This window comes from Somniosus microcephalus, chromosome 9, assembly GCF_052327205.1.
Source record: "Somniosus microcephalus isolate GS21.2 chromosome 9, FLI_Smic_1.0, whole genome shotgun sequence".
Lineage (NCBI taxonomy): Eukaryota > Metazoa > Chordata > Chondrichthyes > Squaliformes > Somniosidae > Somniosus > Somniosus microcephalus.
In genome coordinates this window covers 70,322,137-70,348,680 of record NC_140995.1, presented here as the reverse complement: position 1 = coordinate 70,348,680, position 26,544 = coordinate 70,322,137, and the positions used below count along the sequence as shown (strand labels likewise).

General features: G+C 44.4%; 1 protein-coding gene across 3 annotated transcripts in view; it reads left to right on the top strand.

Moving 5' to 3' along the window:
- spast (spastin) overlaps nucleotides 1-26,544 on the top strand; it is a 72,652-nt gene that overhangs the window by 10,539 nt on the left and 35,569 nt on the right. The window contains exons 3-6 of one of the 3 annotated variants that reach the window (XM_085996739.1): nucleotides 7,375-7,458; nucleotides 14,402-14,497; nucleotides 24,362-24,552; nucleotides 25,822-25,961. In XM_085996739.1, the coding sequence (XP_085852865.1) occupies nucleotides 7,375-7,458; nucleotides 14,402-14,497; nucleotides 24,362-24,552; nucleotides 25,822-25,961 (511 nt within the window). The remainder of the gene's footprint in view (nucleotides 1-7,374; nucleotides 7,459-14,401; nucleotides 14,498-24,361; nucleotides 24,553-25,821; nucleotides 25,962-26,544) is intronic. The other 2 variants (XM_085996740.1, XM_085996741.1) reach the window with 2 other exon arrangements.

Below are 26,544 nucleotides of genomic sequence, written 5' to 3'. Positions count from 1 at the left end.
TGAAGGAAGCAAGCTTGTAGTGGACAGTGGAGCAATGTCTGATGCTGAATAGCTACTGTACCACAGTTTCCATAGAAGAGGTGGCTGTAGACCAGCTAGTGGAGGTTACTGTTTAGAGAGATGGTACTGAAGAAGTTACTTAAACTTGAGGTTGATTTATAAAAAAGAAACTGGGACCTGATGGTTTTATATCCAGGAAATCCCAATGGAAGAAATAATGGAGGCTTTAACTGTAATTTTCCAAAATTTACAGAAAGGCAAATTGTACCAGAAGACTAGAAAGTAACATAGAAAAAAAACATAGGAGATAGGAGCAGGCGTAGGCCATTCGGCCCCTCGAGCTTGCTCTGCCATTCAATGAGATCATGGCTGATCACCCAAATTCAGTACCCTGTTCCTGCCTTCTCTCCATATCCCTTGACCCCTTTAGCCTTCAGAAATATATCCAACTCCTTGAAAATATTTAATGAATTGGCCTCTACTGCTGCCTTTGGTAGAGAATTCCACAGGTTCACCACTCTGGGTGAAGAAATTCCTCCTCATCTCTGTCCTAAATGGCTTACCCCTTATCCTTGGACTGTGACCCCTGGTTCTGGACTCCTCGACCATCGGGAACATCCTTCCCGCATCTAGTCTGTCTAGTCCTGTTAGAATTTTATAAATTTCAATGAGATCCCCTCTCATCTAAACTCCAGCGAGTACAAGCCTAATCGACCCAATCTCTCCTCCATACGTCATTCCTGCCATCCCAGGTATCAGCCTGGTGAATCTTCGCTGCACTCCCTCCATGGCAAGAACATCCTTCCTCAGATAAGGCGACCAAAACTGCACATAATACTCAAGGTGTGGTCTCACTAAGGCCCGGTACAACTGCAGCAAGACATCCTTGTTCCTGTACTCAAACCCTCTCGCTACGAAGGCCAACATACCATTTGCCTTCTTAACCGCCTGCTGCACCTGCATGCTTACTTTCAGCGACTGGTGCACAAGGATGCCCAGGTCTCGTTGCACTTCCCCCTTCTCCCAATCTATTGCCATTCAGATAATAATCTGCCTTCCTGTTTTTGACACCAAAGTGGATAACCTCGCATTTATCCACGTTATATGGGCAGAAGCATGGCAGATGCAAATCACCCAACCTGTCCAAATCATACTGGAGTTTCTCGGCATCCTCCTCACAGCACACACGCCCACCCAGCTTTGTGTCGTCTGCAAACTTGGAGATATTACATCTAGTTCCCTCGTCCAGATCATTAATATACAGGAAACTTTGTGCTATCCGGCACCGATGGGACTGAGCTGTTGCCGTTCCCTCAAAACTGCCGGACACAGTCGGCCCGTACCTTGGAAGCGTCTCTCTGAAGCTGTTGCTAAGCTACAGAGACTTTGCAGAGCCTGACTGTTGAGAGGGAAAAAAAGCCCTAACAAAACGGCTCCTGATTTTTGCCGGTGGCTCGAGCTTGCTGGACATTTAGCCTCCGGATAACACAGTTTCCTGTATATTGTGAATAGCTGGGGTCCAAGGACCGATCCCTGCAGTACCCCACTAGTCACTGCCTGCCACTCGGAAAAAGAGCCGTTTATTCCAACTCTTTGCTTTCTGTCTGCCAACCAGTTCGCTATCCAAGTCAATACCTTGTCCCCAATCCCATGTGCCTTAATTTTACATGCTAATCTCTTATGCGGGACCTTATCGAAAGCCTTTTGAAAGTCCAAATATGCCACATCCACTGGTTCTCCCTTATCTATTTTACCAGTTACATCCTCAAAAAAATTCCAGTAGATTAGTCAAGCACGTTTTACCGTTTGTAAATCCATGTTGACTTTGTCCGATCCGGTCACTGCTTTCCAAGTGCTCTGCTATTACATCTTTTATAATGGACTCCAGCATTTTCCCCACTACCGATGTCAGGCTTACCGGTCTGTAATTCCCTGTTTTCTCGCTACCACCCTTTTTGAACAGTGGGGTAACATTAGCTACCCGCCAATCGATGGGTACTGTTCCAGAGTCTACCGAATTTTGGAAGATGACCAGCAATGCATCTACTATTTCTAGGGCCACTTCCTTAAGTACCCTAGGATGTAGATTATCAGGCCCTGGGGATTTATTGGCCTTCAATCCCATCAATTTCCCTAACACCATTTCCCTACAAATACTGATTTCTATCAGTTCCTCCCTATTTTCCCTGACATCTTTGGGAGGTTATTTGTGTCCTCCTTTGTGAAGACAGAACCAAAGTATGTATTTAATTGATCTGCCACTTCTTTGTTCCCCATTATAAATTCCCCTGATTCTGACTGCAAGGGACCTACGTGTAACTTCACCAATCTTTTTCTCTTCACATATCTATAGAAGCTTTTACAGTCAGTTTTTATGTTCCCTGCAAGCTTACTCTCATACTCTATTTTCTCCCTCTTAATTAATCCCTTTGTCCTCCTTTGTTGAATCCTAAACTGCTCCCAATCCTCAGGTTTACTGCTTTTTCTGGCCAATTTGTATGTGCTCTCCTTGGATCTTATGCTATCCCTAATTTCCCTTGTTAGCCACGGTTGAGTCACCTTTTTTATTTTTATGCCAAACTGGGATGAACAGATTCTGTAGTTCATCCATGCGATCTTTGAATGTTTGCCATTGCCCATCCACCGTCAACCCTTTGAGTGACATTCCCCAATCAATCCTACCCAACTTGCACCTCATACCATCGTAGTCTCCTTTATTTAAATTCAGGACCCTAGTCTCAGTCAACTATTTCACACTCCATCTTAATGAAGAATTCGATCATATTATGATCGCTCTGACCCAAGGGGCCTCGCACAACAAGATTGCTAATTAATCTTTTCTCATTACATAATACCCAGTCGAAGATGGCCTGATCTCTAGTTGGTTCCTTGACATATTGGTCCAGGAAACCATCACGTATACATTCCAGGAATTCCTCTTCCACAGTATTGTTACTAAATTGGTTAGCCCAATCTATATGTAGATTAAAGTCACCCATGATAACTGCTGTGCCCTTATTGCATGCTTTTCTAATTTCCTGTTTTAATGCCATCCCCGACCTCCGCATTACTGTTTGGAGGTCTATATACCACTCCCACTAACGTTTTCTGCCCCTTGGTATTTCTCAGTTCTACCCATACAGATTCCACATCAGAGCTAATATCCTTTCTTTCAATTGTGTTAATCCCCTCTTTAACCAGCAATGCTACCCCACCTCCTTTTCCTTTTTGCCTATCTTTCCTGAATATTGAATACCCCTGGATGTTGAGTTCCCAGCCTTGGCCACCCTGGAGCCATGCTTCCGTAATCCCAATCAGATCATATTTGTTTACCTCTATATTTGTGCAGCTAATTCATCCACCTTATTACGAATGCTACTCGCATTTAGACACAAAGCCTTCAGGCTTGTTTTTTTAAAGCTCTTAGATCTTTAAGAATTATTATTTACTGTGGCTATTTTTGATTTAAACCCTTGATTTCTCTGCCTGCCACTTTTGTTTTTCTCCTTCCTGTCTTTTGCTTTTATCCTTGTTTCCCTTTCCTCTGTCTCCCCGCTCAGGTTCCCAACCCCCTGCCATTTTAGTTTAAACCCTCCCCCAGAGCATTAGCAAACACTACCCCTAGGACATCGGTCCCGGCCCTGCCCAGGTGCAAACCATCTGTTTTGTACTAGTCCCACCTCCCCCAGAACTGGTTCCAATGTCCCAGGAATTTTAATCCCTCCCCCTTGCACCATTCCTCTAGCCACGTATTCATCTGAAATATCCTTCTATTTCTACTCTGACTAGCACATGGCACTGGTAGCAATCCTGAGATTACTACCTTTTTGAGGTCCTGTTTTTTAATTTACCTCCTAACTCCCTATATTCAGCTTTTAGGACCTCATCCCGGTTTTTACCTATATCGTTGGTACCTATATGCACCACGACAACTGGCTGTTCACCCTCCCCTTCCAAAATGTTCTGCAGCCACTCGGACATCCTTGACCCTTGCACCAGGGAGGCAACACATCATCCTGGAGTCTCGTTTGCGGCTGCAGAAACGCCTATCTATTCCCCTTACAATAGAATTCCCTATTACTATAGCTCTCCCCCTCTTTTTCCTCCTGTCCTGTGCAACAGAACCACCCCTGGTGCCAGGAAGTTGGCTGCTGCTGCCTTCCCTGGGTAAGCCAACCCCCCCCCCCCCCCCATCAGTATCCAAAGCGGTATATCTGTTTTTGAGGGGGATGGCCACAGGGGACCCCTGCACTACCTGCCTGCACCTACTACTCTGCTTGTTGGTCACCCGTTCCCTTTCTGCCTGTGCAACCTTTACCTGCGGTGTGACCAACTGATTAAACGTGCTATTGCAAGACTGGTCCAGTATGTATTCAATCGCAGCTCCAGTGCCGCAATGCAGTCTCAGTAGCTGCAGCTGGGCACACTTCCTGCACACATGGTTGTCAGGGACAGAGGAAGTGTCCCTGAATTCCCACATAGCGCAGGAGGAGTATACTACGGGGCCGGGCTCTCCTGTCATGACTTATCCTTAAATTAAATTAAACAAATCAATCCCACCAATTTCACTACAGTTAAATGATATAATTAAGGGCCCTGGATTCCCAACAGTCACCACAACACCGCAGGGACCCTGGAAACTATAAACCACAGAGTTGAAGTCTTTATAAAAAAAAAAAAAAAAGAGAAATACTCACCAACCAATCACTTACCTGCTTTCTGGTGACATCACACTTCGATTACTTTTACTTCTCTCCCGCTCTCGAAGCTCTGAGATTGGTAAGCCTACCTGGTCTCTGCCACCTTTTATCACCGTCGCTCGGCTGCCTCGTTCCCCGCAGGTCTGCACTGCCAGCGCCGCTGCTGCTGTGGGGCCTACCTGGCCTCTGCCGCCTTTTATCGCCGCCTCGTTCCCCGCAGGTCCGCACTGCTGCTGCTGTGGGGCCTACCTGGCCTCTGCTGCCTTTTATCACCGCTGCTCGGCCACCTCGTCCCCCGCAAGTCCGCACTGCCGCCGCCGCTGCAAATGTGACTCACCTCTTCAAAATAAATAAGACTTAAATAATTATATGCCACTTAGTCTTACTTCTGATATTGATAAACTACTCAATTCCGTAATAAGGAATGAAATTGCTAAACATTTGGCGAGGCGGGAGCTCGGCAAGGTTAGTCTTCATGGATTTCTAAGGCAGTTCAAACTTGATCAACCTTATAGAATTCTTTGAAGAACTAAGGAGGATGGATGAAGGCATTGCAGTGGATGTGGTTTAGATGTATTTTTAAATAGCATTTGATAAAGTCCCATATTAAGAGTCTATAATGGCATGTGGAATTAAGGTGAATGCAGCCAACACTGATAAAGATGGTTGGAGGGCAGAACGTAAAGTATAAGGGTTAAACATAGAAGATAGGAGCAGGAGTAGGCCATTCAATGCGACCATGGCTGATCATCCAAATTCAGTACCCTGTCCCTGCTTTCTCCCCATATCCCTTGATCCCTTTAGCCTTAAGAAATATATCCAATCCTTCTTGAATACAGTTAATGAATTGGCCTCTACTGCCTTCTGTGGTAGAGAATTTCACAGGTTCACCCCACTCGGTGAAGAAATTCCTCCTCATTTCTGTCCTAAATGGCTTACCCCTTATCCTTAGACTGTGACCCCTGGTTCTGGACTCCCTGACCATCGGGAACATCCTTCCTGCATCTAGTCTGTCCAGTCCTGTCAGAATTTTATAAGTTTCAATGAGACCCCCTCTCATTCTTCTAAAACTCCAGCGAGTATAAGCCCAATCGACCCAATCTCTCCTCATACGTCATTCCTGCCATCCCAGGTATCAGCCTGGTGAATCTTTGCTGAGCTCCCTCCATGGCAAGAACATCCTTCCTCAGATAAGGTGACCAAAACTGCACACTACTCAAGATGTGGTCTCACCAAGGCCCTGTACAACTGCAGCAAGACATCCTTGTTCCTGTACTCTCATCCTCTCGCTACAAAGGCCAACATACCATTTGCCTGCTGCGCCTGCATGCTTACCTTCAGCGACTGGTGCACAAGGACACCCAGGTCTCATTCCACTTCCCTGTCTCCCAATCTATTGCCATTCAGATAATCTGCCTTCCTGTTTTTGCCACCAAAGTGGATAACCTCGCATTTATCCATGTTATATTGCATCTGCCATGCTTTTGCCCAATCACCCAACCTGTCCAAATCATCCTGGAGTTTCTCTGCATCCTCCTCACAGCACACATGCCCACCCAGCTTTGTGTCATCTGCAAACTTGGAGATATTACATCTAGTTCCCTTGTCTAGATCATTAATATATATTGTGAATAGCTGGGGTCCAAGGACCGATCCCTGTGGTACCCCACTAGTCACTGCCTGCCACTTGGAAAAAGACCTGTTTATTCCAACTCTTTGCTTTCTGCCTGCCAACCAGTTCTCTATCCAAGTCAATACCTTGCCCCCAATCCCATGTGCCTTAACTTTACACGCTAATCTCTTATGCGGGACCTTATCGAAAGCCTTCTGAAAGTCCAAATACACCACATCCACTGGTTCTCCCTTATCTATTTTACCAGTTATATCCTCCAAAAATTCCAGTAGATTAGTCAAGCACGACTTACCTTTTGTAAATCCATGTTGACTTTGTCCGATCCTGTCACTGTTTTCTAAGTGTTCTGTTATTACATCTTTTATAATTAAAGGAAGTTTCTTGGATTGGAAAGATTTCAAATGGAGTACATGATGTGCAAATCCATGGATCATTAAAGGTGGCAGTGCAAACAGATGCGATAAAGACAAACTGAATCCTTGGTTTTGTATCCATAGACACAGAATGTAGAAGTAAGGAAGGCATTTTGAATTAATACACAACCTTAATTAGACTGCAGTTGGAGTATTGAGTTTTTTGGGCCCTCCCATTATAGGAAGGAGATTAAAAGTAACTGAAAAGATAGAGTACATTCACTAAGATGCAGTGGGGGCTGGTATTGAGCAGTTTCTTTTTCTTGATGCCACAATGCCCTTTCAGAGCTAGCCAATTATTTGGTTACAACTGTTGTTTCCTAATTGCCTGAGACTAAAGATACCTTTGGTGCATAAGAACATAAGAAATAGGAGCAGGAGTAGGCCATTTGGCCCTTCGAGTCTGCTCCGCCATTCAATAAGATCATGGCTGATCTTCTACCTCATCTCCACTTTCCTGCACTATCCCCTTGATTTCCTTAATATTCCCTTGATTCTCTTGCGTGAGCAGCCTGAGCATATTCCACACTGGTTACATAATGACAGTACTTGAGTGTTCTGTGACGGTGATTCTTCAACGTTTTTTTTTTTTTGTCGCTAAATATCCATTGATGTCCTACCTTGCCAGGTGAGCAGATTGATCGAGCCAAGCGCCTGCAGAGTAAGATGACGACCAACTTGATCATGGCCAAGGATCGTCTGGAGCTGCTGGGTGGGTACTTTTTGTGTGCTTACGGTAAAAAATGTTTTATACTTGAGTGCAATTGAGGACACGTTGTAAAAACTAGGGTTGTATTCCCTTGAGTATAGAAGATTGAGGGGTGATCTAATTGAGGTGTTTAAGATGATTAAAGGAGTTGATAGTTTCTCTCTATCTACCCTATTTCCTCTAGTGGGAGAGTCCAGAACAAGGGGGCATAACCTTTAAAATTAGAGCTAGGCCATTCAGGGGTGATGTCAGGAAGCACGTCTTCACACAAAGGCTAGTGGAAATCTGGAACTCTTTTTTTTTTTTTCCCCCCCCCCCCTCAAAAAGCTGTTGAGGCTGAGGGGGTCAATTGAAAATTTCAAAATTGAGATTGATAGATTTCTGTTGGGTAAGGGTATTAAGGGCTACGGAACCAAGGCGGGTAGATGGAGTTAAGATAACAGATCAGCCATGATCTCATTGGTGGAACAGGCTCGAGGGGCTGAATGGCCTCCTTTTCCTATGTTCCCACCATCAATTTTTCTTTCCCCCCATTATCTCTTTAATTTCCTTTTTATAGTTGCAGTAATCCCCCTCAATCCTTGCACTTTAGTTCTGTAAATTTAATTTGCTTTATTTCATAGACATTCCCTAATGCCGGTCCTTTGCCTTGTTTCTCTTCCTGCCACCATGCTCTTGTTTCACTCGGGAGAGTGGTTAACCTGGGCGCCAAACTTCTGCCCGTTGGTGTCGAGTCTCCCGTTTTAAATGCTTGACGACAGCTAAATGGACTCTAGGGAAGGAATCCTACCCAGTCCTTACCTGCTCGGGCCTATGTGACTCCAGTCCCACACTGACTTGGTTGACTCTTAACCACCCACCAAAGTGGCCTAGCAAGCCAGGGCATCTAGAGGATGGGCAATAAATGCCAGCCTGCCAGTGGCGTCCATGTTAACGTTCAACTGTTAGTCAACCTCCTTCCTTCTATGGTTCACAACGACGTGCTTTGAGCAAGCATGAGACACCTGATGGTGGAGTATACGGAGCAGACTTTATTCATATACGGCGTAGGTGATCAATCTATACTGTACAGTGACTTTTGGTTTCTAGTTCTATATTTTGAGCCCCCCGAAGAACTGTTGAAAACCATGTTCCTTTATACACTGTATTTTGCCTACATTACAGATAAGACCTCCTGACTTATCGGTTCCCAAATCCTTTAAAAACCGACTCTTCATGTAAACATTTGTAGTTGTTTACTTCAAAGCTACTCCTTTCAAACAAGTCTTCCTGTCTTAACTGTGTTTGAATCCTTTGAAGAACCGGCTTTATTAACTGTTACCTTTCTAGAATATAGTTACTAGATTCCTCTACCTATGTTTATTACCCTAGCCACCAATGTTGCACCTTAATCACTCGGTCATCATTATTGTCCCTTATTTCCTTGCACAAGCACTTGTAGCTAACATTTAGACATTAAAAGCAGAAGACAAGCCATGCTTTCCCCTCATGATACACTCAAAGCCATCCTGTTGTTCTTGGCAAGCCTGTTGTTTCTATGTACAAGGAAGTTTGATTATTAACCCTTAACGCCCCAAGATGTCCAGCAGCCCACATCCTGAGAATGGATATAAAATGTAGAAAGAAATGAACGAGAAAAGTTAGCTCCTGTCTCAGCCTACTCCGTCTATGTTCGAACCCTCGTAGCAAGCTGTGACCAGCAGAAAGGGGAAGTAGGCAAAGTTCTCTGGCCCTGAAGAGCTTTTCCTTTCTCACTTTAACAAATAATTTGTTAATCAGTCACTAGCTTTTTAAATCAACATGGTGGGAGGAAGTTGGTTAGTAAAGGGAGCATTGACGTGTGTGCTGTGTGTGTAACTTGCTACTGTGATGTAGGTGTAAGCTGAGCTCTGTTTTTGTTAACTTGAGTAGATTTAAAATATGAATGAATATTTTTAACAACTGAATTTAGATGCAAGACAAGCTACTGGCAGATTATATTGTGCCTATCACAGTTGACCTGTGAATGCTATAAGGTTTATACCTTCCATGCATTCACTAGGATTTTTGGGACTAATAGCGTTGCTCTTTATCGCTCATATTTCTGTATTATCCTGGGGATGTCACTTTACACAATCTCTACTACAGCACATCCCACTTGCAGAAGAAGCGACACCTTTTATATGACATTGCACACATCATTTCTACTCGTGTAGCCACTAAGTTGATGGGATGTTTTTTATTTCTGCAATCTCTGGATGTGGTTGTTGCTGGCATGACCGGCATTTATTGCCCATCCCTAGTTGCCCCTTGAGAAGGTGATGGTGGTGAGCTTTCCTCTTGAACCGCTGCAGTCTGTGTAGTGAAGGTGCTCCCACAGTGCTGTTGGGTAGGGAGTTGCAGGATGTTGACCCAGCAGTGACGGAGGAACAACATTATATGTCCAAGTCAGGCCGGTGTGCGACCCGGCGGGGAACTTGAGGGTGATGGTGTTCCCTTGTGCTTGTCAGTAGTCTGTGTAATCACATCAGAGTGCTGATAAGTCTGCCTCTGCTCCCTTTGACAAAACGAGACATTTTTATGATGGGTTTATTTGTCAGATTTTACAATCTCCAAGTAAACACAAAGTTGAGTTATCCTAGATACTTGCAAGCATTGTACAGTGTCTTTAATTTTTTTTACATCAAATTGCTATTTTCTTTATTAATAATGGGTATTATTGGGTAACTTCAATCAACCTGCCCTCCCAGCAGGGAATCTTGCTTGATGAGAGCATGGGTTGGAGAATCCTGCATTTACTGTGATAATTTAGAGTACTTTGTAAATGGGGAACAAAGAGCATGGCATGTTACCTAAACCCCATGTATGTGCCCAGTGTCAGAATGCATTCCCAAACGTGTTTCTGTAATGTGCAGTTTGTCAGTGGACTTAACATTGGTGTTACTATCACTCCTGTGGCTGGCGATATATCTGTAGCCCTGGATCACCACATGACAGGAAAGATGTGATTGCACTAGAGAGAGTACAGAGGAGATTTGCAAAGATGTTGCTGGGAGTAGAGAATCATAGCTATGAGGAAAGACTGGATAGGCTAGATCTGTTTTCTTTGGAACAGAGGAGGCTGAGGGGAGACCTTAGTGAGGTGTATAAAATTGACGGGCATAGATAAAATGGATAGAAAGGATCTATTTCCCTTAGCAGAGGGGTCAAAAACCAGGGGGCACAGATTTAAAGTTTAGAAGGGATTTGAGGGGAAATTTCTTCACCCAGAGGGTTGTGGGAGTCTGAAACTCACTGCCTGAAAGGGTGGTAGAGGCAGGAACCCTAACCACATTTAAAAAGTACTTGGATGTGCACTTGGGATGCTGTAACTTGCAAGGCTACGGACCAAGAGCTGGGAAGTGGGATTAGGCTGGATAGCTCTTTGTTGGCCGGCGCGGACACGATGGGCCAAGTGGCCTCCTTCCGTGCTGGAACTTTCTCTGATTCTATGGATCATGACATTGGCAGAGTTGTCTGATGTTCTCATGGGTTGTGGGACATTAATTGCTTGTCAGAGAAGGTGTCCTTTTCACCGCCTTCAGAACTGTTTATGCAAAAATGGTGGTACAAAAGCAGTAAATTAATCCTGTGTGTGATTAAGTGTTGGAACTGGAGAGATTTATTGTACTATGCCCAATTATGTCTTAATGACGTTGGAGCAGGGATATACAGTGCATGTCATTGAAAGACTGGATTGTAAATTTAAAATGACAATTGGAGCTTTCAAGACAGATTGACAGATTTTTGATAGGAACAGGAGGAGGCCATTCAGCCCCTTGAGCCTGTTCCGACATTCAGTGAGTTCATGGCTGATCTGTATCTTAACTTCATCTACCTGCCTTGGTTCCGTTACCCTTGGTGACAAAAATCTATCAATCTCAGTTTTGACATTTTCAGTTGACCCCCAGCCTCAACAGCATTTTGGAGGAAGAGTTTTCCAGATTTCCACTAGCCTTTGTGAAGTAATGCTTCCTGACATCATCCCTGAATGGTCTAGCTCTAATTTTAAGGTTATGAGCCCTTGTTCGGGACTCTCCCACCAGAGGAACGAGTTTCTCTCTAGCTACCTTACCAAATCCTTTAATCACCTTAAACACCTCAATTAGATCACCCCTTAATATTCTATATTCTTGCTTCCCTCCAAAGAATGAAATGTTTGTAAAAACAATTTTTCACCTTGCTCTCAGACCTTTTACCTTTCTAACTATATACTTGTAAGTGCTCCTATATTTCTGTGGTATATCCTGCAGCAAGTCTGTCCTGACTTTAGTGACATCTCAATCTCAATGTAATCAATATTTCCAAAATATTCTATGTTTATATAAGAAAAGCATTTAAAATGTGACGTGTTTGGAAAAATTGTGCATCAAACTTAATACCTACCTCTGGGCTAACTTTTCACCCAGCTGGTTGAGATAGCAAGGTGCTATCAGTTAAAATGTTGAAGGTAACCAGTACCTGGTATTGTGAATCAAAATTGTCAGTTGACAGCAATTTGTTAATCTCCATGCTTTGCACGCTTCGTGTCCTGACCAATATTCATCCCTCAACCAACACCACTAAAACAAATTATCCCGGTCATTATCACATTGCTGTTTGTGGGAGCTTGCTGTGCACCGCATTTCCTGCATTACAACAGTGACTCCTGTTCAAAAGTACTTAATTGGCTGTAAAGAGCTTTGGGGTGCCCTGAAGCTTGCTTTATGTAACGCCTTTCGCATCTTCAGGATTTCCCAAATTGCTTTACAGCAAATGTTGGGGCAGTTTGCAAGGCAACAGAATGGCAAAGCACTTGGTCCTGGTTTACAAGTGCTCCTGATTTGGTTCCATATTGGAAGTTGTAGAGCAAGAAAGCACCAGCCTCCTGCCTTACCGCAGCACCAATATTCTTATCCACTTGTGTTTTCAGGTGAAGTGATGTCAGTACTTCAGACATGGAATGCATTTCCAACAAACTTTCTTTTCAAAAACCTTTACAAGTAATTTCCATTTTTAGTCAGAATTTCAATTTAACAAAGGTGGCTGGCCAGATTTTTTTTGTTTCTTCACTTTTTTATTTTCCTGATTTGTTAAGGAGGCAGTAAGTGAAATGCCTCAGGAAATCGCAGGCAAGAATGGCTGGTGTCGGGAGTGCATGGAAAATTCTCATTTAACTTGTCTTTTTTAATGTATCCCTTTAAACCACTCCCTCCACACTTAATGAGGCAGTAGGAAGCTTCCATCTAGGATAGTACATCAAGAAAGCGCACTTAGTCAAGTACTAACACTTGATTTATTGGCCCCTGTGTAGTGCTTAGGAGGAGCAATTTCAGCAGGCTGATTTATTATTTATCCAGTATCTTTAACTAGACTTGCTGAGAGAGTCAGTGGTAGATCATCACTGCACTTGTCTGTTTTTATTATCTACCAAATGGCTCCAACACATTTCGGGGTTTTTTGATCATTTTTCTCATGGAAAGGATCTGGAAAAGGGGATGCATTTAGTTCTTGGGGCTTTCAAAGTAAAGCATATTCACACTTTTTTTTAAAAAGCAATGACAAAAGGTGGTTAAAATGGTAATGAGCTAAACATTGAATCATCCAATGAAGCTAAATTTGTAGCTTTAACCTTGGTCTGGTGTCGCTTTTACTTTTAAAATAAAATTCCAGTGCTGGGCAGTTTTGTGAAAACCTGTTGTAACTCAGCCGATTCCAGTGAGTGAAGAAGACTGTGAAGGTGTTGGAGTCTTTTTGTCAGCTGCTGTGCTTCTGCTGAATTATAACAATAACAACTTGTATTTATATAGCGCCTTTAACGTAGTAAAACATCTTGAAATTGATAAGGCACTGCACAGGAGTATTTTAAGACAACAAATTTGACACCGATCCACAAGGATAAATTGGGGCAGGTGACCAAAAGCTTGGTCAAAGAGGTAGGTTTTAAGGAGTGTTGTTTTCTGGCACTATTTCTGATTTGGATTTCCTAAGTAACTGTTTCAAGAAATGAGTTTTTTTTGGAGCCATTTTCTTTCTGAAAGTTGCATTGCTCGACTAGAGCGGAACTTTTCAATCCATGTTTTTCCACTTGGCCTTTGACTGGAAATGAAATGATGCACGGCTGTTTCCTTCTCCACGTGGATTGACTTTTGACGTCCTGAAAGTGCTCTGATTCCCTACTGTTCCAAAACCCAAGTGACCATTCTTGGGATGTGGGTGTTGCTGGCAAGGCTGGCATTTATTGCCCTTGCACTTGAGGTGGTGGTAGTGGGCCTTCTTGAACTGCTGCAGTCCAAGTGGTGAAGGCACCACCCTGTTAGGTAGGGAGTACCAGAATTTTGACCCAGCGACAATTAATTAATTAAATTGCAACCAATGTGCATAAAATTGTAGAAGATGGCACGAGGGATGAATTTACTCAACCTAGGAATGGAGGGGACTAGCTGACCTCCAGTTGAAATGAGATGTTTTTGCACCAGCTTTGACGAGGGGAGATAAACTTTCAGCCTTTATTAGCCCTGAAACTGGGGTTGAAAATCCTTTTTTATGGGGGATTTGGGGAGCCTTTGCAAGATTGATCATCGGGACATAATGAGGGTTGGAAAATGAAAATCCATGTTGTGACATCCTCTGAATTTTCTTAGCTTAATTCAAATTGTTGCAAAACTCTTTCCTAGCACCTTGCCCAATATGGGTGTATACTTCAAAAAGAAAAAGCAGATCGTTGATCAGCATCTGATCCTGCTTACTGGCATCTCCCGGTCACTAAGCAATTTAAATCCTGTTTGACAGGAATTGTGAGTGTGCACGGCCAAATTTGTTCTTTAATTTAGCGTAATATCCGCTCAGTTCAAAGCTCTGTAGCACAATTTATTTAACTTGTTTATTCTGTGTACTTATTTTGCTTTTTTTTTTGTTGATGTTTGTGCCCACTTATTGTGTTGTATAGAGCAGATGCTAGCATGCGCGAAGGTTTCCAAGCCTCTGAGGGAAGTGTATAGAGACAGCCCAGGCCCGCCGTGCCCTAGTGCACGGATCCAGTCAGGTGGGTTTCCTCTGCTCAACAATACAATGGCTTTATTGGATGGCAAACCGTTTGATTTAATAAAATTATATATTCCTAGAAAATGTAATTGCTTTGTGAATAGACTGTATACGAAGTGATCCATGGTTAAGCCATGACAGTCTTGGGTCAGCTCAAAAGGAGCTCGGGTCGCTGACAGGGATGCAGCGCTAGTGCCGATTTTCTCAGCCGTGCTCCCTTTGCCTGTGGCACAATGCTGCGAGAATGGGATCAGCAATTCAACCCTCATAGTTAAAGTGTCATTATAGAATGAGGATGAACATTTGCCAGGCAACCGGATACGGCTGCATTGGTCTGCAGGTCCTGTAGTGGATAGTGTGAAACGCCTGTTTATGGCGATTTAATAGAGGTGTTCAAAATCATGAAGGGTTTTGATAAAGTAAACAAGAAGAAACTGTTTCCACTGGCAGAATTGTCTGGGTACCAGAGGACACAGATTTAAGGTAATTGGCAAAAGAGCAAGAGCTGATAGGAGAATTTTTTTTACACAGCGAGTTGTTGTGATCTGGAATGCACTGCCTGAAAGGGTGGTGGAAGCAGATTCAATAGTAACTTTCAAAAGGGAATTGGATAAACACTTAAAGAAAAAATGTGCCGGGCTATGGGTAAAGAGCAGGGGAGTGGGACTAATTGGGTAGCTCTTTCAAAGAGCTGGCACAGGCACAATGGGCCGAATGGCCTCCTTCTGTGCTGTATGATTCTATATTTCATTAGTGAGGAGAATGGAACAAGTTGTGTAGGTTATAATTGCCCATGCAAAATGAATAGCGTTTTGCATTTGGCCATTTTGTATTCTGTTTATGGTATATTTTCATTTTGGGCGAAATATTGTGTTTCCAAAGGATTTGTGCACGTGTATACAGGATTGAATGTGTTCAGTTACTGGGACAAGCTCCATAGACTAACCAAAAGCTACATGTGTTGCTCAAGACTGTGTTTTACACCACACTTTAGCTAAACTTTTCAGTAAATCACAGTCTATGTTGCTTAAAAATGGTGCACATCTTGTGCATTCGCTCATAAATTAGAGAAACTCGTTACTGCTAATCGACACAATTTGTGTTGTGCAGAGTAATTGTAGGTAATGGGGCTCTAGGGGCATATTATGTGGCTAGATTATACTGCCGAAACAAAATTGTCGCTGTTAAATTGCCAGGAAAGGTCATTGAAGTGGAAATGGATTCAAGAGACTGTTAGCTGGCTGTCTGGAAAGAGAAGGCATTGAAGGATGTGCTGAAACAGCGGGTGTTAGCGAGCTCTGCTAGCAATGTAGGAAAAGGGTACGTGACTGATGGATGATATCCATTGGCAAGATGAAAGAGTGGAGACAAGTCCTGTTATGGGTGTTCACTGGAAATATCCAGGCAATACAGTGCTGTTGTGAACAAGATGATAATCCTGGACATCAGAGTTTGACTAATGTAGGTTTTAACGTTGGACTGTTATAAGATGGTGATTTTCCATGTCCTAACCACCCCCAAGCCTGCTTACTCTCACCGACATCCCTACCTTCTCCCCACTGCTGCTGAAATTCTGAACCACCACTTTCCTTCCCCAATTCCTACTGAGGCCTCCCTCCATAAACTCCAAATCCCCACCATCTGTATCCTGCTCCACACTAAGTCCAGCTCGTCCATCACCCCCATCCTAGCTGAGCTTCATTGGCTTCCCCTCCCCTGTCTTTCTCCTGCCCCTGACAGATCGAATTTAACATTTTTGTTCTCATTTACAGATCCCTACATAGCCCTACCCCACTCTACCTGTGCAACCTTCTCCAGTTCTGCATCCCCCTCCCCTGTTCGCTGACTCTGGTCTCCTGTGCATCCTCCCTCATGTCACCATCAGTGAGCCTGCAGCCACCTAGCCTTGCTGTCCGGTACTCCGTCACGAACCTTCTCCCTTTCCACCTCCTTCCCCTCAGAAACCCATGTCTTTGGCCAAGCTTTTAGTCTCCTCTCCTAACCCTCTGGCAGAGACTGGGCATCACCTCCTTTTCTCCTCTGACACACCCTGGAGACATTTTCTACGTTGAAAAGAGGAGTACAAAAGCAAGCTGCGGCTGCTGCTTTTACTTGGTTGCCATTGGGGAACTTGCTTCACTTGGAGATTAAGAGGGCATGACGATACAAGTTGCACACATAATGATGGAGGCAGCAGGTTTCATGTGCTAAAGGACCCTTTCTGATTTCATTTTTTTTTTAATGAGCCAGGTTCATTGCTATACAGGTGTTGAGAGTGGAGTGTAGAAATTTGAGTGATTTTAACTAATCTGTACAAGTTGTATTCTATCATAGGTTTCCTTTTGGTATGCAAAGTCATGTAAGTCCAACAGTAATAAAACTGTCATTATATAGCACTTTTCATGACCTCAGGATATCTCGAATCAATTTACAGCCATTGAAGTGTAGTCACTGTTGTAATGTAGGAAACGCAGCAGCCAATTTACGCACAGCAAGCTCCCACAAACGGTAATGTGATAATCAGATATTCTGTTTGATGTTGACTGAGGGATAAATATTGGCCAGGACACCGGGATAAATCCCCTTCCCTTTTTTTCCCACATAGTGCCATGGAATCTTCATTGCCCACCTGAGCAGGCAGATCGGGCTTTGGTTTATAAGAACAACTTCTGCAAAGAGAGATAGACAGGTTGACTGGGCAAGAACATGGTAAATGGATTACAATGTGGGGAAGTGTGAAGTTATCCACTTTGGTAGGAAAAACAAAAAGACAATATTTTTTGAATGGTGAGACTGGGAAATGTTTGCACTCGGAGGGACCTGGGTGTCCTTGTACATGAATCACAGTTAACATGCAGGTACAGCAAGCAATTAGGAAAGCAAATGGTATGTTAGCTTTTGTTGCAAAGGGATTAGAGTATAACAGTAAAAGAAGTCTTACTACAATTATACAGGTTTGGCCTTTATACAATGCAATTACCTTCTTGAGCAGTCCCTCGGAATCGAGGATGACTTGCTTCCACACTAAAAATGAGTTCTCGGGTGACTGATGAGTCCAATGCAGGACCTACAGTCTCTGTCACAGGCGGGGCAGACGGTGGTTGAAGGGGTGGGTGGCCCGTCCATCGGAGCTGATCGAGCGTGGTCAAAACTTTGATGCTGGAGATGTTGGCCTGAGCGAGAACATAGACGTCGGTGCGCCTATCCTGCCAATGGATTTGCAGGATCTTGCGGAGGCAGCGTTGGTGGTATCTCCAATGCTTTGAGGTGCCTGCTGTACATGGTCCATGTCTCTGAAGCATACAGGAGGGTGGGTATCACTACTGCTCTGTAGACCATGAACTTGTTGCTAGGTTTGAGGTCCTGGTCTTCAAACGCTCTCTTCCTCAGGCGCCCGAAGGCTGCACTGGCACACTGAAGGCAGTGTTGGACTTCGTCATCGACGTCTGCCCTTGTTGACAGTAGGTTCCCGAGGTATGGAAAGTGGTCCACGCTGTCCAAGGCCTTGTGGATCTCGATAATCGGTGGGCAGTACTGTGTGGTGGGGGGCAGGTTGGTAGAGGACCTTTTTGTTTTACGGATGTTTAGTGTAAGGCCCATTCTCTTGTACGCTTCGTTGAAGGTGTTGATGATGGTTTGGAGTTAGGCCTCAGAGTGTGTGCAGACGCAAGTGTCGTCTGCATACTGTAATTTGATGACCGGATGGGACGACCTTGGACCTGGACTGGAGGCGACGAAGGTTGAACAGTTTCCCGTTTGTTCTGTAGATTAGCTCCACTCCAGCGGGGAGCTTACTGAGGGCGAGATGGAGCTTTGCAGCCAGGAAGATCGAGAAGAGCGTTGGTGCGATGACAGCCTTGCTTGACCCCGGTCCGTATGTGAATTGGGTCTGTGGTGGATCCGTTGGTCAGGATCACGATTTACATGTTGTCGTGAAGCAGGCAGAGGATGGTGACCAACTTTTGAGGGCAGCCGGATTTGAGCAGGACACTCCATAATCTCTCTCTCGGTTGACAGTATCGAAGGCCTTTGTGAGGTCAAAGAAGGCCATGTACAGCAGTTGGTGCTGTTCCCTGCATTTCTCTTGTAGTTAACACGCAGTGAAGATCATGTCCATTGTGCCCCTTAGTGGGCGGAATCTGCATTGCGACTCTGGGAGGAGCTCTTCAGCCACTGGGAGAAGGCAATTGAGGATTCTTACGATGACTTTCCCTGTGGCAGACAGCAGGGAAACTCCTCTATAATTACTGCAATTGGACGTGTCGCCTTTCTTGAAGATGGTCACGATTACGGTGTCTGAGATCCCCTGGCATGCTCTTCTCCTTCCAAATAAGAAATGAGTTCATGTATTCGTGCCAATAATGCTTCTCTGCCATGTTTTAACGCCTCGGCGGGGATTCCATCTGCTCCTGAGGCCTTGTTCAGTTGTCGGATGGCCTTTTCAACCTCATGCCGGGCTGGGGTTGTGCTGAGGTGGTGGGTAGCATGCTGCGGGATGGAGTTGAGGACACTTGCGTCGAAGACAGAGTCTCGGTTAAGGAGATCTTTGAAGTGCTCCTTCCAGCGGGCACTGACTGCCTCTCTGTATTTGTATTTGAGTACCTCTGTTCTTGGCCCACAGTGGGGTAAGACCTTGGGTGCTTGGGCCGTAGGTGGTCTTCACTGCGCTAAAGAATCCACGTACGTCGTGGTTGTCGGCTAGCTGCTGGATCTCCTGCGCTTTCTCCATCCACCATCTGTTCTTTAGGTCGTGAGTATTTTGTTGGACCTTGGCCTTCAGGTGTCTGTAGAGCTGCTTTCTTGCTCTCTAGTTCTGTTGCTGTTTCCAGATCAGGAATGCCTTGCGCTTGTGACTTATTAGCTCATGGTCGTTCTTGTCGAACCAGTCTTGGTGTTTCCTGGTCGAGTGACCAAACGTCTCTTCACAGGCGCTGATTATGGACGCTTTGAGTGCAGACCAGGCGCTGTGGACACTCTGTTTCTAAATCATTGGGAGAAGTCAGGTTGGTTGAGGAGCAGGCTTAATAAGGCTTTCTTGGCAGGGTCTTTGAGTGCTCCAGCGTTGATTTTCCTGTGGCATTGTTTCTGTTGCTGCTGCTGTTTTGAAGCTACATTGATGGAGATGACAGCGGATTAGGCGGTGGTCTGTCCAGCAGTCGTCGGTTCCTGTCATGGCGCGGGTGATGCAGATGTCCTTGCGGTCCCTCGCTCGGACAATGATGTATTCCAGCAGATGCCAGTGCTTGGAGCGAGGGTGCTGCCATGAAGCCTTGTACTTGTCTCTCTGGCGGAACAAGGTGTTTGTTATGACGAGGCCATGTTCTAAGCATTTAGTCAGGAGGGTACTGTTGGAGTTGGCTTTCCCTACCCCCCTCTGCCGATCACACCTCCCCAGAGGCCTGTGTCCTTTCCAACTCTGGCATTGAAGCTGCTAAGGAGGATCAGCTGGTTGCCTGTTGAGACTCTGGACAGGGATTGTTTGAGGCTGGAGTAGAATTCCTCTTTGGTTTTGTCTGGCTTCCAGTGTTGGGGCGTATGCACTGATGACCGTAGCGCACTGGTTCTGGGCTAGTGAGCCGTAGAGTCATGAGGCGTTCGTTTATTCCACAAGGGGAATCTGATGTTCAGCTAGCTCATTTTTTATGGTGAATTTATACAGCTTTGGTGAGACCACAACTGGAGTACTCTACAGTTTTGGTCTCCTTTATTTAAGGAAAAACATACTTGTCTTAGAGGGAGTGCAGCGAAGGTTCACTGGACTGGTTCCTGGGATGAGGGGATTGCCCTATGAGAGATTGAGTAGACTCGGCCTATAATCTTAGTTTAGAAGAATGAGGGGTGATCCAATTGAAACATAACATTCTTAAGGGGCTTGACCGGGTTAATGCTGGGGAATCTAGAACACGAGGTCACAGTCACAGAATAAGGCATAGGCCATTTAGGACTGATGAGAAACTTCTTCACTCAAAGGGCTTTGAATCTTTAGAATTCTCTACCCCAGAATGTGGATGTCGTTGAGTATATTCAAGACGGGTTGATACATTTTTGGGAATGAAGGGAATTAAGGATAGTGCGTGAAGGTGGGGTTGAGGTAGAAGATCAGCCATGATCTTGATGAATGGGCCAAATGGCCTACTCCGGCTCCTATTATGTAATATGGCACCGAGCCAGCGGCTGAGATATTCGGAGGGATGACCATAAGCTGGGTCAGAGGTGGCTGTTGAGCTGCACTGTCAGAGGTGCCGCTTTCAAATGAGAAGTTAAACCAAGGCCACATCTTCCAGTTTAGGTGGACATAAAAATCCCACGCACTGCTCAAATAAAAGCAGGGAATTCTCCTGGTGCCTTAGCCAACATTCCTTCCTCAACTGCCACCACTAAACAGATTAACTGGTCATTTAGTGAACCTTGCTGCTATGTTTTCCTATACAACAATGACTGCATTCAAAAAGTATTATTGGGATGTCAAGAGGGCATGAGGGGCACTATCTAAATGCAATTCTTTTTTTTCCTGGGGTGTGGAGCTATGAGTCACTATCTTAGCCAAGACGCAGAGCTCTGCATATATTGAATCTGGGTCCTAGCTGGGGAGAAGTTTGGGAAGACACCTATGCTTTTTTTTTAAAGAGAGAAGTTTAATTTTTTCCTTACTGTGGTCCACAATATCTGCACTGAATGGCTAAGCATTTCTGGTATTCATTGCTCTCTTGAATGTCTGTTTACTCAGCTTGCCAGTAATGCGAGTCGAGCACTGTAATTTCTGAAGACTTTGAGCAGAACTTGCTGGTACTCTGGAAAGGGCAGAATATTTCTCTTAGCCAAGGGTGAGTGGGCTTATCAGAGGTCCGCCCACATCCAAGGTTTAATGTGGGGAACTCTGAGCTGAAAAGGGAACACAATTAAGACACAAGATCCTTTGTAAAGCTGGGAATAAAAAAAAAGCAGGCATTATCTCGTATATCCTGAGACTTCATATGATGCAGGAGGAGGTCACATGTAGCGCAGTCGCGACTGATAACCTGACGCAGATTTTTGAGGCCTGTTTAAGCACGCAATTTCCTCAGAACCAATCCAGCTGGACAAATTCCTGGATTGCTTTAAAGAAATGAGAATGAATCGGGAATAATACTCGGCTCAGGCAGCGAGGCTTCAGAAATTGATCATGTGGGTACCAATTGGTCAGCCACTAATTTTTTGAAATTATGGTGTAAATTTTTTAATTACATAGACCCGTTTTTAGGCTGTACATTCTTTCAGTCCAACATTCAGTTACTGTTGATGGGTATCCAAGCTGGTTCATCTGTACCGGTTTTCTGTAAGTTCCCACATTGAGAATGGATACCTGATTTCTCTAATATGGGCGCAATAAGCCTTGTTAGTGGAAATGGTTTGTGACGTGTTGGATGGATTGGGTAGTGCTCTTTCCAAGTTGCAGTCGGGAGGGTTTGAGAGGCTGTTTCTCATGCAGTCCATAATAACTGAAGAGGAATAATTTTAGAATATTGGAAGTTATGTTTTTTAAAAAAAAAAAAAAAAAAAAATTTTATTAAATTGTTTTCACACCTCTAAATGTGACTCAATTGTGAAGCCGATGTTTAGTTTGTTTATCAACTTCCAGACTTGTTCTGTAGATTTTGAGATACATTTAACTTGTGTTCCCAATCTCTGTCCTGCTTGCCCCTCATATCCTTTTAATGTTCCTCTTTTGAAGCAACATCTAATTCACTGTGCTGCCACGCTGCAGTAACAGACTGCACCCATCAGAAAGCAAGTTGCTTCGACTGGGGTTTCGCCTTATGTATCACAGAAGGCCCCCTCATTCAGGCATAAAAGTTGAACACCATTTCAGAAAGTTCAGCTGCTGTTCTGAGTCAGAAGGTCGTGGGCTCAAGTCCCATTCGAGACACAAGATCCAGGCTGACACTCCAGTGCAGTACTATAGGAACACTGCACTGTCTGAGGTGCTGTCTTTCAGATGAGATGTTAAGCTGAGGCCCCATCTGCTCTCAGGTGGGCGTCAACGATCCCATGGCACTATTTTGAAGAGCAGGGGTGTTATCCCCGGTGCCCTGGCCAATATTTATCCCCCAACCAACATCACAAACAGATTATCTGCTCATTATTACATTGCTGTTTGTGGGAGCTTGCTGTGCACAAATTGGCTGCCGCGTTTCCTACATTACAGCAGTGACTGCACTTCAAACAGTACTTCATAGCTGGTAGAGTGCTTTGGGATGTCCTGAGTTCATGAAAAGGTGCTATAGAAATGCAAGTTCTTTTTCTTGCTTCGCCCGCTCTCGCTGAAGGGGAGATCCTGTGGCACGCCTCGGGCGTGATTTTTATGGTGTCAAAGGCTTCTCTGCAGTCAGAGTGGAATCTGCTCAGACAGCGAGTTCACCACCAGTTTTCTGTGTCTTATCTGGTTCGGGTAGATAGCATGCCAGTTCACTGTCTCCGCTGGGCTCTGGAAACTGTGTCCTGGAAAGTCTTCCTCTTAAGTTGATGGTAGTGACTGAGTCATCCCTATCATGCTAAGGGCACATCTCTTGCCGAATTGTGCACAGGATTGTTGGAACAGTTCATAATACATCTTAATTACATAGAATTCATAGCTCCATGCCGGTGTTTATGCTCCACACGAGCCTCCTCCCATTCTGTTTACTTCATCTCACCCTATCAGCATATCCTTCTATTCCTTTCTCCCTCATGTACTTATCTAACTTCCCTTTATTTGACATTGTATAGGACAATTATGTGTTTATGGCTGGACAATGGACATCTATCAACAAACTGGGAGGGAGGGGGGCTAAATCTCGTGGGCTTTAGCATGTTGCAGTACCGCGTTCTGTATGCAATCCTTAGTAAATTTATACACCCACTCTGAACATTAGCTTTAGCTCGCAGTGTTGGTGAGCTGCAGACCTTGTCTGTAGAACAGCCTCATTTGATTTGACATGCAGGTAGTGTCGTTTTTGGGACTCTGGTTTTCTGCTCATGGTTTTTCCTGGTTTAGTTTAAATGGGGAAATTGTTCCCTTTCTCCACTGCCACATCAATTGGGGGGTCAGGACAGTAAGTTCATGCAGAGCTCTCTAGATGCTCATTCAAAACATGCATGCAAGGTTTCTCTGCCCTAATACAAGAGAATACAGATCAGCTATGATCTAACTGAATGAATGAATGAATGAATGACTGAACAGGCTCAAGGGGCTGAATGGCCTACTCCTGTTCCTCTGACCCTGGGTGGAACAATGACTGAGTAGTGATTAGTCATCCAGATGGTAGGTATACTGTGGGTATGTTGAAGAGATTGTCCCAAGGCCATGTTCTAGCTATCCCTTCATCAGGCTTCTGCTTTGCAGACAGTCAACAGCTGTGTGGAGTGCTTGTTTACCAAATATGATTAAATTTGGCTAATATTTTTGGCAGAGATATGATTTGGCTGCAGGGATGGCGTTAACTAGATGTGGCATCTTCATTTGGTTGGCCGTGCTCCTTGGGTGTGTACAGACATCAGATTTTTAAATACATTTCTGGCAGATTAGACTGCCTTGGGTACAATAAAGGGTTAAGTGAAAATCTCCCATTGTAGGAATGAAGGCTGCATTTTTCATCGTCTTGTAAGAGGCGAGTGTGTCCAACACGCCATCTGCTGCCAAGAAACTGTACTGCAACATTATTTCAGCTGAAATTTATTTTTAAAAACAAAAAGCCCCTGGGGGGGGAAAAATGCAGAGCATTAGTCTCACTTCCTCATACTGTTAACACTATTTCCAGCAGGTCTGGGTAATTGTAGAGCACTATTTAATGTGTCAATGGTCATAGTCTGTTATTCTGACTCCAATTCCATCTTTACTTGACTCTAGAAAGTGGAACTGTCCCAAAGAAAAAGGATCCTTTGACCCACACAAGTAATTCCCTCCCCCGTTCAAAGTACACGGCAAAAATAACTTCTCCAGGACAGCGCGGTCACCACCGGGCCCAGAGCCACAGTGGAATCTCCAATCTTGCTGGGACTTCGCGAGCACCTGCTCAACCCACTACCTCGACTGCCAAGGTAACAAAGTAGGGCACTGTCTTGCCTTGTCCATACATGTTTGTAATATCTCTGCTGTTGATTGACCAGCCAGCCCGTTTTGTTAATGAGATCTCGAGGGGTAGTAGAGTCCCCAGGGACTTAGGATTCTTTTCTGCTTGGCTCCAGGCTGCGTTGTAATCACTAATGTCTGGTGGTCCTGGCTGGATAAGTAGTGGGCAGCTTAACAGTGCTCTGTTTAGGTGAGCCTCACAGTTGTGTAAGGAAGCAGGGTGGATGGTAGAACTACATTTTAAAAAGTCAGGTTAGATCAAACATGAGGTTAAACATGAGTTTTGGGTGATGCAACAGTAAGCTTGAATAGCTAAGCTAAAACCATTTAATCACAGTATGTGTGCTTCTGATAGGAGTTGGGACTGGTGGAATCAGTGGGCGTGCATGCAATAATGCAGTAGTGACAATACAAGAAGCACGGGATAGTGGAGCCGCCGCCCCTGGACCACTGGGTGGGCACTAGCCAGAAGGAGACAGGCTATAAACTGGGAGAAAGAGAAAATTGGTGCTAGCGGATAGAAGGAAGACCGCCAAGAGGAGGCTGGGGTTACGACTCTACCCAGAGGAGCGGGTAATACCGTGTTTGTTTATTCCTCTGTACTATTGCTAAAGTGATTTTCTTTGCTTTACTTATTCCAGATGAGTAAAGTCAATATGGAGTCTCCTCGGATGGTACAGTTGGTTAAACTCCAGCAGTACACTCTGATGTCCCCAATCCTTGGCTCTTGCCAACCTGTGCAACCCCATGTTGAGTACACAAACTCTACCTGTGCACATTTCTCAGCAGCTTGGCTTAGTAATGTTTATGCTTGGTGATGGGTTTGTATGCAAGTTAGATACCTGGCTGGCCAATTTACTGCAGTGTTAATGGCTTGTGAGCCACAAAACCTTTATTTTAACGAACATTGAATTTCATTTTATTGAATTTCACTTACAGGAGTGTAGCAACAGGCGTAGACCGTTTAGCCTCTTGAGCCTGTTCTGCCATTCAATGAGATTATGGCTGATATGTGACTTAACTCCATATACTGGCCTTTGCCCCATATCCCTTAATACCTTTGGTTAGCAAAAAATTATCAATCTCTGATTTTAGGTTAAAAGTTGACCTCAATTGCCATTTGCGGAAGAGAGTTCCAAACTTCTACCTTTTTTGGGGTCTGACTCTTGCAGCTTAGTTTCACCACAGTTTTGCTTTGAAGATTTGTTTGATGTGCTGAAAGAATTCACTTTTTACAGGCTACGAGTGCAAAGAACATCACCAGACCAAACAAACCCACCACTCCTGTTGCAACTCCTCGGAAGAAGAAGGATTTGAAAAATTTTCGAAATGTGGATAGCAAGCTAGCCAACGTAATCCTGAATGAAGTGGTGGACAGGTAACTGTCATGTCAAAGATTTAAGCTGCATCAAACATGTACATAGTGAAGAAAAACTGCATTTGCATCAGAGACTTTGATGCCACTTCTCAGTTGATAAAATCTAGCTTTCTCCTACTCGCACATCCAGTGAAAGGTAAACGTTTGGTCATGTCTGGTATGTTATACAGTGCACCATTCCAGAGACTTGTGCACATCATCCAGGCTGATAGTGCAGCACTCCCTCAGTACTACACTAGACTGTCAGGTGCCATCTTTCTGACGAGAGGTCTGCCTCGCAAGTGGATTTAAAAGATGCCATAGTACTATTTGAAGAGGAGCAGGGGACTTCTACCTGGTGTCGGTGATGCCTGGTACTTTATACTTTTTAAAGATTCATTATCTGGATGTGGGCATTGCTGGCTGATGGTCAGGGAGTCCAGAACCAGGGGTCACAGTCTAAGGATAAGGGGTAAGCCATTTAGGATGGAAATGAGGAGGAATTTCTTCACCGAGTGTGGTGAACCTGTGGAATTCTCTACCACAGAAGGCAGTAGAGGCCAATTCATTAAATATATTCAAGAAGGAGTTGGATATATTTCTC